The sequence below is a fragment of the Lagopus leucura genome, unplaced genomic scaffold (genome assembly GCF_019238085.1).
Source record: "Lagopus leucura isolate 7727_CA_CO unplaced genomic scaffold, USGS_WTPT01 Super-Scaffold_100009, whole genome shotgun sequence".
Classification (NCBI taxonomy): Eukaryota; Metazoa; Chordata; class Aves; order Galliformes; family Phasianidae; genus Lagopus; species Lagopus leucura.
Window position 1 is genome coordinate 10,503,132 of NW_024962266.1, and position 15,053 is coordinate 10,518,184.

At 37.9% G+C, this 15,053-nt stretch overlaps 1 protein-coding gene across 2 annotated transcripts; it reads right to left on the reverse strand.

The window, feature by feature from the left end:
• Nucleotides 1-433: 433 nt before the first annotated feature.
• RNPC3 (RNA binding region (RNP1, RRM) containing 3) lies at nt 434-14,678 on the reverse strand. 2 transcript variants are annotated; one of them, XM_042873904.1, is made up of 15 exons: nt 14,475-14,678; nt 14,083-14,130; nt 12,474-12,592; nt 11,361-11,441; nt 10,497-10,608; nt 9,941-10,009; nt 9,281-9,429; nt 8,460-8,585; nt 7,727-7,863; nt 6,742-6,903; nt 6,494-6,588; nt 6,358-6,416; nt 4,862-4,994; nt 4,105-4,177; nt 434-657 (listed from the first exon to the last, which is right to left on the reverse strand). In XM_042873904.1, exons 1-14 carry the CDS (start codon nt 14,676-14,678, stop codon nt 4,118-4,120), a joined length of 1,554 nt encoding a protein of 517 aa, XP_042729838.1. In that variant the 3' UTR covers nt 434-657; nt 4,105-4,117. The 2 variants fall into 2 exon arrangements, with proteins under 2 accessions (XP_042729838.1, XP_042729837.1); XM_042873903.1 differs by having other exon boundaries at nt 434-1,551.
• Nucleotides 14,679-15,053: the final 375 nt, after the last annotated feature.

Below are 15,053 nucleotides of genomic sequence, written 5' to 3' on the forward strand. Positions count from 1 at the left end.
CCAAGCTCTGGCAGCGCGCTGCTCCGGGCTGCCCCGCAAAGAAGGGCTGTGACCTTGGAACGTGGTCCTGAGTAAACCACGGTGGTAACTGCAGAGGAAACCGGTAATCAGACAGCATGAATTCACGCCACTAGTACTGTTTGGTCTCCAAGAAAAATAAAAGCATTTACACTGAAATGAGATTAGCCTTGGATGTACTTGCTGTTTTACCCTGAACCATTCATTAAGAGCTGAACATCAGACTTAAGGAAGTTCATAGTGGTGCCTATGAACATACACCCCAAATCATGTTGAACACGTTGTACACAATGACAACAAAGTTTGGGCAAAAGGTAAACAAAAAAATCCCAAAGCTTAAAGAATAGCAATAAAATATTTGCGTCTTGCTCCTCCTTCCCATTCACAAACCTCCCAACAAAAGAAAAACATAACATTGAGAGAAAAGAAATAATTTATTAGAGACTTCAAAAGCAAACTAACATGCATTTATCATGTAAGCCTTCTGACAAACATACTTGGAATCTTTAAGATGAGGAAGTTTATACTCTGCCTCAAGTACTTTAGAAATGCTCTACGCACAGTTCCAGAGTCCCGATGGTTGTACTGCTTCCTTGCCAGGCTTGAGAACTCGTGGATGGGATGGAATGCAAAAGGAACCTGGAACATCACAAAGGTGTGTTAACAGCGTGAACAACTAGATCCTAGCAGTGACATGCTTTCTTTTGACAACTAAATTGAAAGATGGTTGAGATTGTAAGACTTCTGAGTATCTGAAAAAAACTGACTTAGCAGGTACAGGATGTATTAGTTTTGTATTACAGTAAATGAAAAATGATAATGCAAATACAAAATGATAATAATAAAAAAAATCACCATCACCAACACCACCTCATTGAAGAGAACAATCAAAGAAACAACAAAAATGTTAACCATGACTAATAATTCAATTCTGAACTCTGTAACTGCATTGTGAGACACTGTTGGATTTTGCTGTTCAAAAACAAAAGACAAATGTACAAACTGAAAATCAACAGTTTCTCATACAGTAGGACAACAGTAATCAAATGTTCTAAGAACACATCAACCCTCCGATAACATTAATCGTGGCCTTGTGACATACTTTAAACCTAGTGATTTATTTAAGAACAACATCCTCAGCTGTGAGCCCAGCACAGCTCCACACACACCAGTGAAACACTTCTAGCTCAGACAAGCTAAGGAACTGTATCAGAAATGAAATAAATGATATGACCTTTGAAGAGAAAGGTGAAAGCCACCTTTTAAGATTAGGAAAGTTCACTTCAACTATTCACCCAACAGATAACAGATAAAAAGAGATAACTCTTCTTTTTCCCCCCCCTGAAAAAGTTCTACTTTTAAATTGCTAGATTAATTCAGGCTTTAAAATGCATAAGCTCCTCCCCAAACCTATTCTAGCTGAGAAATTAGAGGTGGTTGAGTGCTATAGGAAACATTGCACATAAAAGGATACAACAAGAAAGGATACACTCTGCATGACAGTATTATTGCAGTATATACGCAGGAATGTTTCTAAAGAAGAACAGCAGAATGTTGTTTAATTTTATTTAATTCTCAAAATTGCACACACATTAAATTTATGCTGCCTATCATAAACAAAAAGGTATAACTTCATAAATATACTTTTGACCCAGTCTGGTGAACCCACCATCAGTAACTCTGTATTCAAAAGTAAATCCATCTTTTGATAACTTTAACTATACTTGACAACAGCAGATTCTTGTTTTATTAATTCTTCCTCAGGTCTTTGACATTTTACAGACTCACTTTCTCCATCAGATCCAAAACCCAAACACGCTTCCACTCAATGCAGGCTTTCAGGTCACTTCTTCTCTACAAAGCTGATGACCTCTCAGCATCAGTTTCTTTTACATAATCCTTATACCAAAAAACTATATTTTACCCACAGAAAAACAGTCACTCCAAATGCTAACTGACATTTTTGTCGTTCATCAAGAAAATGGCATTTCAGTTAGCAGTAAGTCACACAGTGTTTTTATAAACCATTGTGTGTTGCTTTCTCTACCAAAGAAACAATATTTGTAGAGAAAGTAATAAATAATGTTTATGAATTAATCAACAAATTCTTAATTCAATTTTCTTACAGAAGAAAAAAAACACTGTGATACAAATCGTACTTCAAGTTCCCCAGGTATCTGCATGGATTTCGGATTTATATAATGGAATTCTGCATCACAAATTAGCATTTATCAGATTATTCCAGCAGACACAGGAAAACACATTCAATGCAGAAAAAGGGTTCTGCCTCATCATTAGCGTGCAAGTAATTTGTGATTTGTACTTAGCCTAGGATTCTTAGGGATTTCAATTAGTCTGTGGTGCACGATGTGACTGTCACATATAAACAGTGAAGATGTGGAAGAAGTCCTGTGCACCATTTACTAAAGCCACGAAACTGAAGCAACCCACGCAGGCTTTCAGATGTTCAGGTATGTCTTGAGCGTTTGCACATTTTAAAAAAAAGCTTCTGAGTTGATCATCAATATGATTAATAACATAGTAAGTACCTGGTTATTTTCTTTCCACTATTCAAGTATTATTTAGCATGTTTGGTAAAGTCAGAATCAAATTTAATGCATTAAGCTGGTTGGAAATACAAGACATGCCAGAATTACAGTTCAGAGTTCACATATAAAGCTTTCCCACTAGTTAAAAATACTTCAAGTTTCCTTTTTCCATTTAAAACAACTTTAATAACATTCTTATCACATCCTGGAGAAAATGTAACTAGTACTTTTTATTTAACTAGGAAGGAATAAGAAAAAAAATGAAACACTTCTGCACACCCTTGTTCCTCACAGCTCAAAATCAAAGCTCATTCGTCTGCTTTCAATAAACAGTACAGAAAAACACCCGTAAGAACAAGTCATCTTTTATGAAATAAAAGATAGCTATTACTAATAGAAATACTACCCTCACAATAACAATACCAAGGGAATGAAAACAATTTTTTAAAATTAAAATCAGTCGTTCACATTTCAAACTTCAGAATTGTTTTTGTTTTTTTAATTATCTTTTTTTTTTTTTTTCTAAATAATGACCAAGACATTCAGATTAAGAAACGTAAAGGAGTAAGCAGTACTTTTCTAAAGCACTCAACCGAAGCTTTAAGTTCTGAGGTAAGGAGATGGATAACCAGAGTGACATTCAATCATAACATGTAATTCAGATAAAATGCTCTTCAAATTTGAGCTTGCTACTTTATCAGAGTGCAGGCTGAGAACTGAGCATTTCTGTGGTAGCATCTGAAGTAACTGGTGCAAATCTGAGACAGTTCACAACCCAAATTTTTGGAGGCCACAAAAATTCCCACAATTTTGCTTCAGTTACTTTAGCATAAACCAAATACTTAAGAGTAAGCGCTAGTGAAGTAAAGATGTACGATATGAAGTGATTACTTTTAGCAGAAAGTTAATTTCTCATCAATTTAGACAAATGTTAAAAATACCAGCACTTGTGCACTCCGTAGCAAAGCAAGTCTCAATTACTGCATTATTAAGTAATACTTTCAGAAACACAAACATTTCCTAAATCAAACAAGCTTTAGAGATGCTGCAGTAGTAGTACTAAGATCTCATTGACAGAGGTGGCAGAAGCAAGTTTACTGCTGGAAACTGATATCTGAAACAGCTTTACAGCTGAGTAAGGACAGGAAAGGGCAAAGCTGCCACTCCTTTTGAAGCCAAAATCCCAGAACACTACTAAAAATGTAAGTGCTCAAATTCCATGAAGTCATTGTCCCTAAATTCCAGTCTCCCAGGATTAAGGATCAGAAAATACAGACAACTATCCTAGGATCTCAAGATAAGGAAAATAATAGACTCCAGGTTTCTAAACAGAGAAAGAAGCAATCTTTAATCTTAAACCAACTGCACATCCTGCAAACTGGTTTCCTGACAGAAGAGCTCATTTAAGAAAAGAACACTGTATGGAGTATTTCTCTTTCACTGTCACTATTCCTAAAGCAATTATAAAAAATAAAACAAAAAAAAGGCAACAAAATGAAATACAAAACCCTGTAATTTTTAGGCAAAGAATCCATACCTTTTGCTATGTTCTACTTTTTTCTTTTCACTTCACTGGAATCCTGCTTTGGTCTAGCTGAACGAGCAAATTGCTGAGGTTCTGTTAAGGACTACAAGTGTCAACGATAAACACAAGTCAATCAAGAAGTAACACAATCCTAGTCAAAGATAGGACCTCACTGATCTGCAGCACGCTTCAAGAGAGCATATCCTAGAGCTCATAAAAAACTGGAACATTTGGAACATTTAAATTCAGCAATTAGAAAGGATGCGAAGATTTCAAACTGAAACAACAGGGCAATCCAATCAAAGAAGTGTAGAAACCCCAACATGATACATATGACCCCAAAGTAACTAATTTGTATGCAGTTATAAAAAAAAACAAAAACAACAGCCAACCAAGAAAACAAAACAAACACTTCATCTCCCAATTCTGCAAACACAGGTTTAAACAATTCAAAAGCCCTACATAATTTAAATGCAATGGCTATACACCTTAAACTGTCTTTTGGATTGGGCTTGCGGTATCAAAGCGCAAAGAACAGAAAAATAATTAAATCTTAAGTAAGGCTATTTACTTTCCTATTTCACAAATGGTGTCCCTATACATTTTTAAGATATAAATTTTACAATAGTACACTAGGTTCTTCTGTCTAGTTTTTGTAACATCTCTCTTCTTCCTGCAGATTTCTAACAAAAGCCTCTAAGAAGGCAAAACTAGATACTGACAGACAACTCAAAAAGAATGTGATGTAAACATTTGAAGAAAAAGATACAACGACCATGGGTTTTTCAAATAAGACGTATCCATTTGCTTCTTTTAAAGCTTTAGCAGCTGCTTTTTCATTAGGAAGTCCAATGAAAGCCTGACCCTTCATACGGCCTTCTTTCATTAAACGTATATCGAACCTAGAGGAAAAAACAGAGAATTAGGAAGTCATAGAATAGAATCACAGAATCACTAAGGTTGGAAACAACCCCAAAAATCATCCAGTCCGATCATTCACCCAATATTTCCCCACTAAACCATGTCCCTCATTACAACATTTAAGCGTTACTTGAACACCTCCAAAGACAATGACTCCACCACTCTCCTGGGCAGCCCATTCCAGTGCTTCAACATTCTTTTGGAGAAAACTTTTTCCTAGTGTCCAACCTGAATCTCACCTGGCGCAACTTGAGGCCATTCCCTCTCGTCCACAGAGAAGATGTCGACCCCCCATCTCACCACCACCTCTTTTCAGGGAGTCATAGAGAGTGATAAGATCATCCCTGAGCCTCCTCTTCTCCAGACTAAAAAATCCCAGTTCTGTCAGCCATTCCTAAGGCTTGTGCTCCAGACACCTCACCGGCTTTGTAGCCCTTCTCTGGACACACCCCAGGGCCTCAATGTCTTTCTGTAGCAAGGGGTCCAGAACTGAACACAGTACTTGAGATGTGGCCTCACCAGGGCTGACTACAGAGGGATGAAAGATCACTTCCCTGCTCCTGCTGGCACCACCATTTCTGATAGAAGCCAGGATGGCACTGGCCCTCTCAGCCACCTGGGCACGCTGCTGGCTCATCTTCAGCCAAGATCAACCAACACCCCCAGGTTCATTTCTTCCATGCAGTCTTCCAGCCACTCTGCCCCAGGCATTGCCGGGGCTCGTTGTGACCAAAGAGCAGAAACTGGCACCTGGCCTTGTTGATCTTCATCCCATCTGACCAGGGAGGGTCCAATAGCAACCTCTGGGGCATACCACTTGTGAACACCAGATGGATTTAACTCCTACTATATGGTTTGTTTTTTCTAACGCCTTCATATTTCAAAACTCTGATACAATGCTCCTACTTCAAGCTGAAATAGCCGATATGGATGCAATACCTACATGCAGGAATTATGCCACTGAAGACCACTTACATTTTGCCTAGGAGATGCTGTTTAGTAAAGGCTGCACTAAACTGCAGGATGGTAAATCTGTGTCCAACTGTAGTAAATATCACATATGCTAAATCACTAGATTCACACAATCGTTCATGCTGTATTCATTACGCATTGCTCAACAAAATAGTATATTTAGTAACTAAAATATAAAGGCAAAATAGTAGTCTTTAGAAACTGGACAATAATCCTATTTCTGTACTTGTGACAATGTCTTCACATGTGAAGCATTGTTTCCTCAACCAATAAAGAAGCAGCACCAGAAAGAAAAGTAGAAATAACTAGTTTTCAAATTACAATTCTCACCAATATGAAAAAGTTAACATCAAAGACTTCATTTTAACTTACATATTTCGTTCCAGTTCAGACTCAAAGTCAACATATCTTCCAAAAATGAACTTGAGATCCTGGAATTAAAGGGCTGATTTAAGAAAGCTGCTGAAAAGCCTTTATGAGAAATATTTATTTTTTCTTCTTTACATACCTTTTCTTGCACTTGTTTAGCCAAATTCTTCACGTATATGCGGCAATTTGGTTCACCTGGCTCATAGTTTTTAAAAACAGAAAATTTTTCCATTTCTTGAAGACAGAAAAATAGACAGTTATTTTTTTTTGCTAAGAATAAAACAAATTATTAAAGTACATATAGCAAATTAATGCAGAAAATACTTAAACTTTTTATTACAACAAAGTAAACAGCTTCTATTACATAATTTATTGTCACAGTTGTACCTTCTCTAGAAAGTCTGTTTTTCTCTAGTTCTCTTCTAGAAATAAACTCTGATGGTATTTCATCATCTTCTTCCTCTATTTCCATTTTATCATTTGAGCTAGGAGTTGGGAAAATTCTTCCAAATCCTGTATTATTGATTTCTTCTGTGGTAGCACAAAGATCTGTGATTTGAACACATTATACAAGAAGGTCGTATGATTATTCACAAGAGGAAAGAGCAAGCAAAAAGAGTATATTCCTTTTATTTATATTTAATTATAGCAGACTCTGTAAAGAAATCTGAACACATCCTTAAGGAAAGTTCTATTAATTCCAGACTGGACAAATATAATTTGTTCTACAAAATCAACTGCAGTACCAAGACAAGTCACAGCACGTGCCTGTTAAATTAAAACTAGCCCTGCTATTCAAAGCCTGTATTTTCATTTAAAGAAGCTATAAAATACTGAAATACACAGACAAACCATAGCCCTATAAGAAACCACCACACCCTCACTGCTGGCACTGTCCCGCATTTTTACTGCAGATTATCAGTGTAACACAGAGAAGAAGCTGGCAACCATCTTAATACTACTCTCTAAGAGCTGGAAAAAGAACACCTAAGATTAGCTTGATCCATTCAATTACAAGATATATAATAGTGAGAATACATTTGTACTGTACTTGCTACAGGCAGCATAAAGTTTAAAAACTTTTAAGAAAAGGTGTAACTCACCATAAACATACATACTACAAGGACAGAAAGACTTTAAAATGCTCCACATCCTGCATTACATGGAAGCACTGAGCTCTCTTTAACACATGAAAAGCAACAAATGCAGACAAGATGCAAGGTGGTGTTCTTAAACTCTGATGTATACTATCTATGGAATCTTCTCCAATACAAAAGAAGAACAGGATTGTCTGGTCTGAATTTTAGCAGCCATCAGCATACTGAAACCACATGAAGTTGACATTAGATAAATCTGGAGTACACATGCTTACCATTTTTTTCTTCTCTTTCCGAATTTATCTGAAGAACAGATGGGATGTCAGTAGTAATATGGAACTCAATCTTTTTAAGACCTACATGCTGTGGTTGCTCAAAGACATCTGAAGGCGACAGGGTAGGGTGCAAATTACTGTTTAAAACAACAACGTGTTAAACATTCAGGCAGGCACTTATTTTTCTTATTTAGGTTACTGATAACTTTTCGTAAGTGGCATTGATGTTGCTCTCACAGTGTGAAAAATATTCCAACCCAATTGCAGAAAGAAAAATGTTACAAGAAAATCGTGTATCACAACTGATTATCACTAGATAGAAACTCTGGTGGCTACTCTGCCACAGTACTGCAATTTCAAAAATCAAGATGATCTAAACAAAATCAGCTCTTTTTCTCCTCCTCCCCCCCCGCATTTTTTGTTTTTCAGAATTGCCTCAAGCAATACGTACAGATCACTTCTATCAGCACTGTAACATGAAATTGTTTTTATTTTTTTATGAAAAATGTTCTTTTGATAGCAAGAGAAAGAGATAGAACTTTAATACTGTGGTTGTTAAACAGACTTCAGTTCATACTACACAACAACGCTACCTTGCTAGCAATTAGGCCCAACTTACATACCAGAGAATACTTTCATTAAAACAACACTATAGAAAACATGATGCAGGGAAAGACACTGAGCAAAAAGAATAATTTTTCTGAAAATATGCAAGCAGAAAAATAATACAAACCTGTGGGGAGTACATGTGGGAACATTCAGTAAGTCCTTAATTCTTTGCCTTTTTCTAACACCACGCTTCTTCGTGTTTATTGGTCTTTTAGGTTGAAGGGTCGCTAATTCCATCAATTTGGTCATTCTATTATAAATAAAACGAAGTTAAAAAAGATCCAAATTGGTTTACATTTTATTTGAGAATGCTCACTTGCTAAGCCCCTGAAATGCAACTTTTCAGAATTTATTTGTCAATGCATGTATTTTTCTGAACATAACTCATATATTTCAGTTTTAGTAGCAGATGAAGACAACAATTTCTTCATTGAGTATTGTTTTAAGGCTTAAAAACAGCTCTAATGTAATTTATTCCCAAGCCTGCGAGAGAATCACAACCTCCTCCCATTATTGTTTGTCCTAGCAATATACACTCAATGTACAATCTTTGTACATTTTTGTACAATTTTTGTACATTTTGGAAGTCAGGCAAAATTATTTAGGCTGAGTAATTTACTCTCTAAAAATGTGGAAAACTGAAGAAAACCAGAAAACAATTCATTGCTTCATTCATTATACTGCACTCTCTTTTCATTATGAGTTTTTGGATTTTTTTTTTTTTTTCTTCAAAGTAAGAAATTCTAACTTCTGTGCACACATGGCCACACTCACCCTCCTACTGTCATTCAAAACAGCACTATCCCTCCATTTTTCACTTACTATGGAGCTTCGTAACACATCAGGAAGACTATCTATAGGCTGCAAGTGTTCAGAGATTTAACCAGTGGCTGAACAAGTATCCAGAGAAGTAAAAAGTATGTATTAAGACTGTAAAATGCACACCTCTCTTTTTCCTCCGCGTTATCACTTTCATATTCTGATTCATCTCCACTAGAGACTTGCTCTTCTTCCTCTTCGGGCAAAGGAGGCTCCTCAGGAGGCAAAGGTGGAATTGGTGGGGGTGGCACAGGCACTGGTAAATACTCTTCATACTGGTAATAAGCAGAATGTAAAAAAAAAAAGCGACGAAAGATTTTTAAGTAAAGATTTTGTGCATCTTGTTTTCCTTTGTATATATAATAAAAAGCCAAGGCGATACATTACAAGATAGTAAGAAATGGCTTTTTACAGCACATTTAAGCTTTTCTATTGCAGGGGTTTATGGTTTTTTTTGTTTTGTTTCTTTGGATTTTTAACACTGCGTGTAGTCCTAAGGACTTTTTTCCAGAACACAGAAAAGGAGCCCTGAGCTACTAAACAATTTCAGTTTATACACTGAACTTTCCAACAGCTATCAAAACTACACCATTTCTATAAGCAGCGAGGATTTCATGAAAGGAATCTGATTTTTCACTAAGAGTGTGGAAACCACATATTACAAGGAAATACCTACATACAAAATCACTTTTACAAGTTTGAACTTCGGATCTCTTACCACACTTCTTATATTTTAAATTGTGAATCCTTTTTCCAGTACCTAAATACATATATTTTAAAAGTTACCATGGGAGGGCGAGCAGTAATTGGTCCAAAAGGCGGAGGAAGATTCATTTTATTCATCAGATGAAGTACCTGAAATGATTCAAGGTAAGAAATACCTCCATTAGAGAAATAAATACAGTTCCTTGCTAGATATCACAGCTGATTACTTCTGACAGGTAGAAATCAGTAGTTCTAACGACAGTACAACCACACAGGTTACCAAAAAAGGTGAAAGCCAGCAAATGAGATGCAACAATACGAGTAAATACAAGCAATACCCTGAAAAGGCTAGTAAGAAGTACATAAAACATCTCAGTATGAAATTACAAGTGCTCATAATTCAGAAGATCAGATCCGCTTAAGACTTCCACATCAGCAAAGTAACCGATAGTTCTGGTCAATGAAGTCTCAACATAGCCAAGAACTAACACTGTTTAAAAGTATCACAGGACAGCTAACTTTTATTTAGTATGTAAAAAAATATTTCTACAAATAACTAGAAGAGGAAAAAGGACATGTTATTATTTTTATACTTCCTTTTTTTGCTGTTTTTTTGCCCCCCCCCCCCCCCACTTACCTGGACATAAAACTTGGGCACACTTGCCAAGGCATTTGCTATATTTGCTAGAATTGTGCTTGAAGGTGGTGGATACAGATACTTGAGGCAAGAATTGATGGGAAATGTGAGGCTGAGGAAAAATAATAAAAACAATGAATCTTAGCTGCATTGCCATAAAATAGCTGATAACTATTAATGGTTACTAAAAATTTTAGCTGTTAGTTAAATCTGAAATATCACTGACATATTACCATTCTCCCTAGAACAGTTACGTACCATTTTGACTGGCTGGGCCACCCACATTACGCTTTTAGCACTGGGGAATAGAACGTCCCCTATCATATACCAGATTTACTGGGCTTGGACACAAGGAAAGTAAGTAACTACACATACAGAAAGTCTAACAAACACAGGACATAACCAACACCTTCCAACATCATAAACCCAAAACTCCAAGCACTGGATTAATCAGCCCCAAAAGAAAATTATTCTTCAAGTAGGCAAAAATACAAACAGAGAAAAAAAAAAAGACCAAACTGTCTAAAACCCAAACATCAGGAGTACTCTGCAGTTAACATTAAGAGAGCCCACTCAGCTCTTAAACTCCTGAGAAAGCAACAAACCGCACTAGAAGACTTGGAGGCAACCTGTAGCTTCACGTCTCAAATTATCGGTCATTATTCAACCATAAGACTCCTAAATTTGAAGAACTATGAATTTTATCTTTACGAAAAAAATGCCTACAGCTACACATGTAGAAAAGCAGTACTCTATAAAACAAAACTACTACTACTACATTCTCTCTTGTTCAACAGAATATAACACTTACTACAAAATAGACCTTAACAGAACAAATAAGTTAAAAAAGTTGAAAATATTAACCCATGGCTAGGTGCAATTCCATTCTCTATTTTAAGACAGCTTGGTTCTCTCTTCTCTTCTTCTTTCACCGGCTCTTCTGAACTAAAAAATAACATTAATTAAAACAGGTAAAAAGTTCACTGCCTTCCAGACAACCTATCTCTCACTTTCAATTTCAAAAAATATTACAAATAGATCAGTGTAGTATTTTTAAGAACTTTATATTTGTAAGACAGGTCTATGCAAATAAATATTTATCCATATTACAGAGGGTCTCCCCGTATTTATACATTTCTCATTTAAATCTACTCACAAGAAAAGAACCGAAACTATTTGTGCTACTCTTTGTTCAAAGGTTATAAGATAAAAATGTTGTTATTGATTTGTTCATATTCAGAGCAGACTAATTAACTTTTAAAAGCTCTACAGCTGATTTTAATGAGGCACAATGACGTAGCTTTTATTGCTTTGTTGCATACTGCACAGGTAAATCTAAAAGCTTAGCTACACAATTTGTTTTTTTTTTTAAATTACATATTCAACAAATATTTGAAATCCAAACTATCATAATCCTTGATGACACTATAATTAGGATTTATTTTTGTATTTTTATTTATATATTTCTTTATACATTTGAAGAGAGATTCTGTTTCATGTTTGATGCAAACTTAGATAGTACAGTCTTATGCAATCATACCTACAGGTGTCAATTTTGCCTGACTCAATTAGATTAGAAAGAAACACCACGAAAACACTGTACGTACTTTCTGATGGCAAAATGACACTACAGCTCTGACACAAAAAAGAAGCAGAAGAGACTCCTAAGCACAAGGAACCTGGGTATCATAGAGGTCATCTTACACAGACTGGAGTCTTGCTCTACATGAAAATTAGCAGGACTATCTCTGGTGAAGGATACCTTACAGGAATAAGGATGGGGACCGTTTCAAGATTATACTGAACAGGACAATACTAATAGGAGGAATGAAATCGCTCATCTACAGATTTGAACACACCTATTAACATTACTAAAAGGCTATGATTTACCCTTTTACTTAACAGTACCAGGAGAATGTTATGAATACAGAATTACACTTCCTTGAACACACACATATTGAATTATTATCCACATACCTTTTACATTTGTCTGACAGTGAAGGCTGGTTAAGTACCTGCACGCTATCTTGCTCCTTTGCAAATTCAACAACTAATGTGTGCCCTAAAAGTTTCAGCTGATGCAGTCTTGACAAAGCCTTCAAATTATTGTAACAGAGAAAGGAAAGAAACAGAAGAGGAAAAATATCAGATTGTTTCAAAGCAAGACTTCAAATTTTAAATCTGAACATAGCCATGGGACTGCAGCCTCAACAACACTTATTACACACACTAGTAAATCTCTGATTTCAAGAAAAAAATGCCTCACTTACAAACTACACACATGGTGTAGTCTACCAGTACTATCTCAGAATCTGTAAATTGCAAATTGCCTAGTTGTTACATGGTGAAGCTCTAGTTCTCTGCAAGTCTTGATAGTCTACCAGCAACAGACACAAAGCAACCTAAATTCATCACTGTTTATCTCACAAAATCTTTGCGCCTTCTTTCAATATTATTTTATAGCACGACTTAATAAACGATCTAGAATATAAGAGTGGCATTGAGGGCAGAGGCTTTTCACCAGTCAGATTTAAAAGGCATCACTAGTAATATCAGTTTACATGCATGTCTTCCATTAACATGACATTTTTCTTACTATTATTGAGGCTGGCACACAAGGCAGCTTTGAATTGTTTACTTCACTATGTCTAAATTTTGTCACATACCCAATTGCGCACGAGACAAGCAACTTAGGTTTGTTTTACAGCTTATACAAGAATGCACAAGCATCCTAGACAAAACACCATCAGCATCATCTCAAGTGACTTTGCCTTGCTCTAAGTCACACGTCGGACCAGATGACTTTCAAAGACCAAACCCATCTTTCCTATGACTATGCAAGTGGTTTTTTTTTTTTGCAAATCCTTCTCCTTGTGGTTTAACCCTGAAAGCAGCCAAACACCATGCAGCCTTTTGCTCACAGCTCTCTCCCAGTACCCTAACCCTAGGGTACCAGTAACCTCTCTCCCAGTGATATGGGGGAGAGTCAGAAAAAAAGTTACAACTCACAGGTTGAGATAAGAACTATTTACAAAGATGGAAGAGAGAAATAACGGTAGTCATAGACATAGGTAGATAGAAAATTTATACATATGTGTATTTGCAAACCAATTGATGTGCAAGCAATCGCTCACCACCTGCTGACCAATGCCTGTCTGGCCAACTCCCCTCCATTTTTCAAGGTTTTTTTTTCTGCACGATGTCATACGCTATGAAATATTCTTTGGCCAGTTTAGGTCAGCTGTCCTGGTTCTGTCCCCTCCCAGCTCCTCGTGCTCCCCAGACCCCATGCTGGCAGGACAGTATGAGAACCTGAGAACCTGAAACATCCTTGGTTCTGTACACCGCTGTTCAATAACTACCAAAACATCTGTGTGTTATCAACATTGGTTTTCTCCTAAAGCCAAAACACAGCATCATATCAGACACCAGGAAGGAAGTCAGTTCTGTCCCAGGTAAAAACAGGATGCTCCTGAAACAGTAATATTTTATGTTGCTCCACACGAGATCACACGTAAAACGTTATGGAACAAATAGCAATATAGAGAAGTCCTTTGCTAAAACAGTAACAAATTTGAATACAAACCTTTACAGCAGCATTTTCACTAGGAAAAGTAGCAAAAGCAGTATGTTTCTGGAAAACAAACAAAATGCCGCACTGAGTTCAAATCAGAAAGGTAAGAAAATTTCCAGTTATCACTCTTATAACTGCAGCGTGTGGCAAAGGCTTAGGGCACATTCTTTGTAAGAAATCAGAATAAGAAGTTTCTGCATTACAGGGGAGCGAAGACCATTAAAGGTTGCCTCCAAGTCAAACGACTCTATGATTCTAAGAGGCAGAGCTGCGGGGTGGATCTCTGCCTCCCACAGCGAGCACCCCACGCTGCCCCGCTCCTTTTTCCAAAGGACGGCCCAGGCCGAAGCCCTCCGAGCCGCACCGAAGCCACGGCCAGGGCCTCCTCACGCCCGCGCCCTCACCAGCCGCCCGTGGTCCGACACGACGCGCACGGCCACTGCCCCGAAGTGCTGCAGCAGGTCCTCCTTCTCCGCCGCGGTCAGCTCGGCGGGCAGGTGCCGCACCAGGAGCGTCCGCCCACGCCGTCGCGCCACGCCGGGGTGACACTGCCCCGCGCCCAGCGCCGCGCCACCCGCCCGCTCCTCCTCGCTGCCCGACGCCGCCATCGCAGCGCGAGGCCGGAAGCGGCGGCACTCCCACAAGTCGCGCGAGAGCAGAGGCTGCCTCCTGCACCTCGGCGGGCGGGCTGTTGGCGCGAGACGCCTCAGCCATTGGGGTGGAGCCGGGGCGCGTTTGGGCGGGAAGCGGCTGCGGCTGTCCGCCTGGCGGCGTCTGTTCTGTGTGACTGGCTGGCGGCCTGCTCGGCCCCTCTGCCACTTGGGAGAAAAAGCTGGGGAAATGCAGCGTTTGGAAACACATCAAGTAGCAAAGCAAAAATTTAGCAGCGATTTCTTAAAGGATCAGCTGCTGCATTTTTGTTGATCCCGTTCACATACGCTAGGAAACATTGTGAATTCAAAGACAAGTGGAAAAATTGGCAC

Excerpts from the sequence above, each read along its gene's own strand:
- RNPC3 (XM_042873904.1), bottom strand. The coding sequence starts at position 14,678 with ATGGCGGCGTCGGGCAGCGAGGAGGAGCGGGCGGGTGGCGCGGCGCTG. Across the intron at positions 11,442-12,473 it reads CTGTCAGACAAATGTAAAAG|TTCAGAAGAGCCGGTGAAAG; the intron begins GTATGTGGATAA and ends GTTATTTTTTAG. Across the intron at positions 4,995-6,357 it reads TCTGAACTGGAACGAAATAT|GTTCGATATACGTTTAATGA; the intron begins GTAAGTTAAAAT and ends TTTTTCCTCTAG.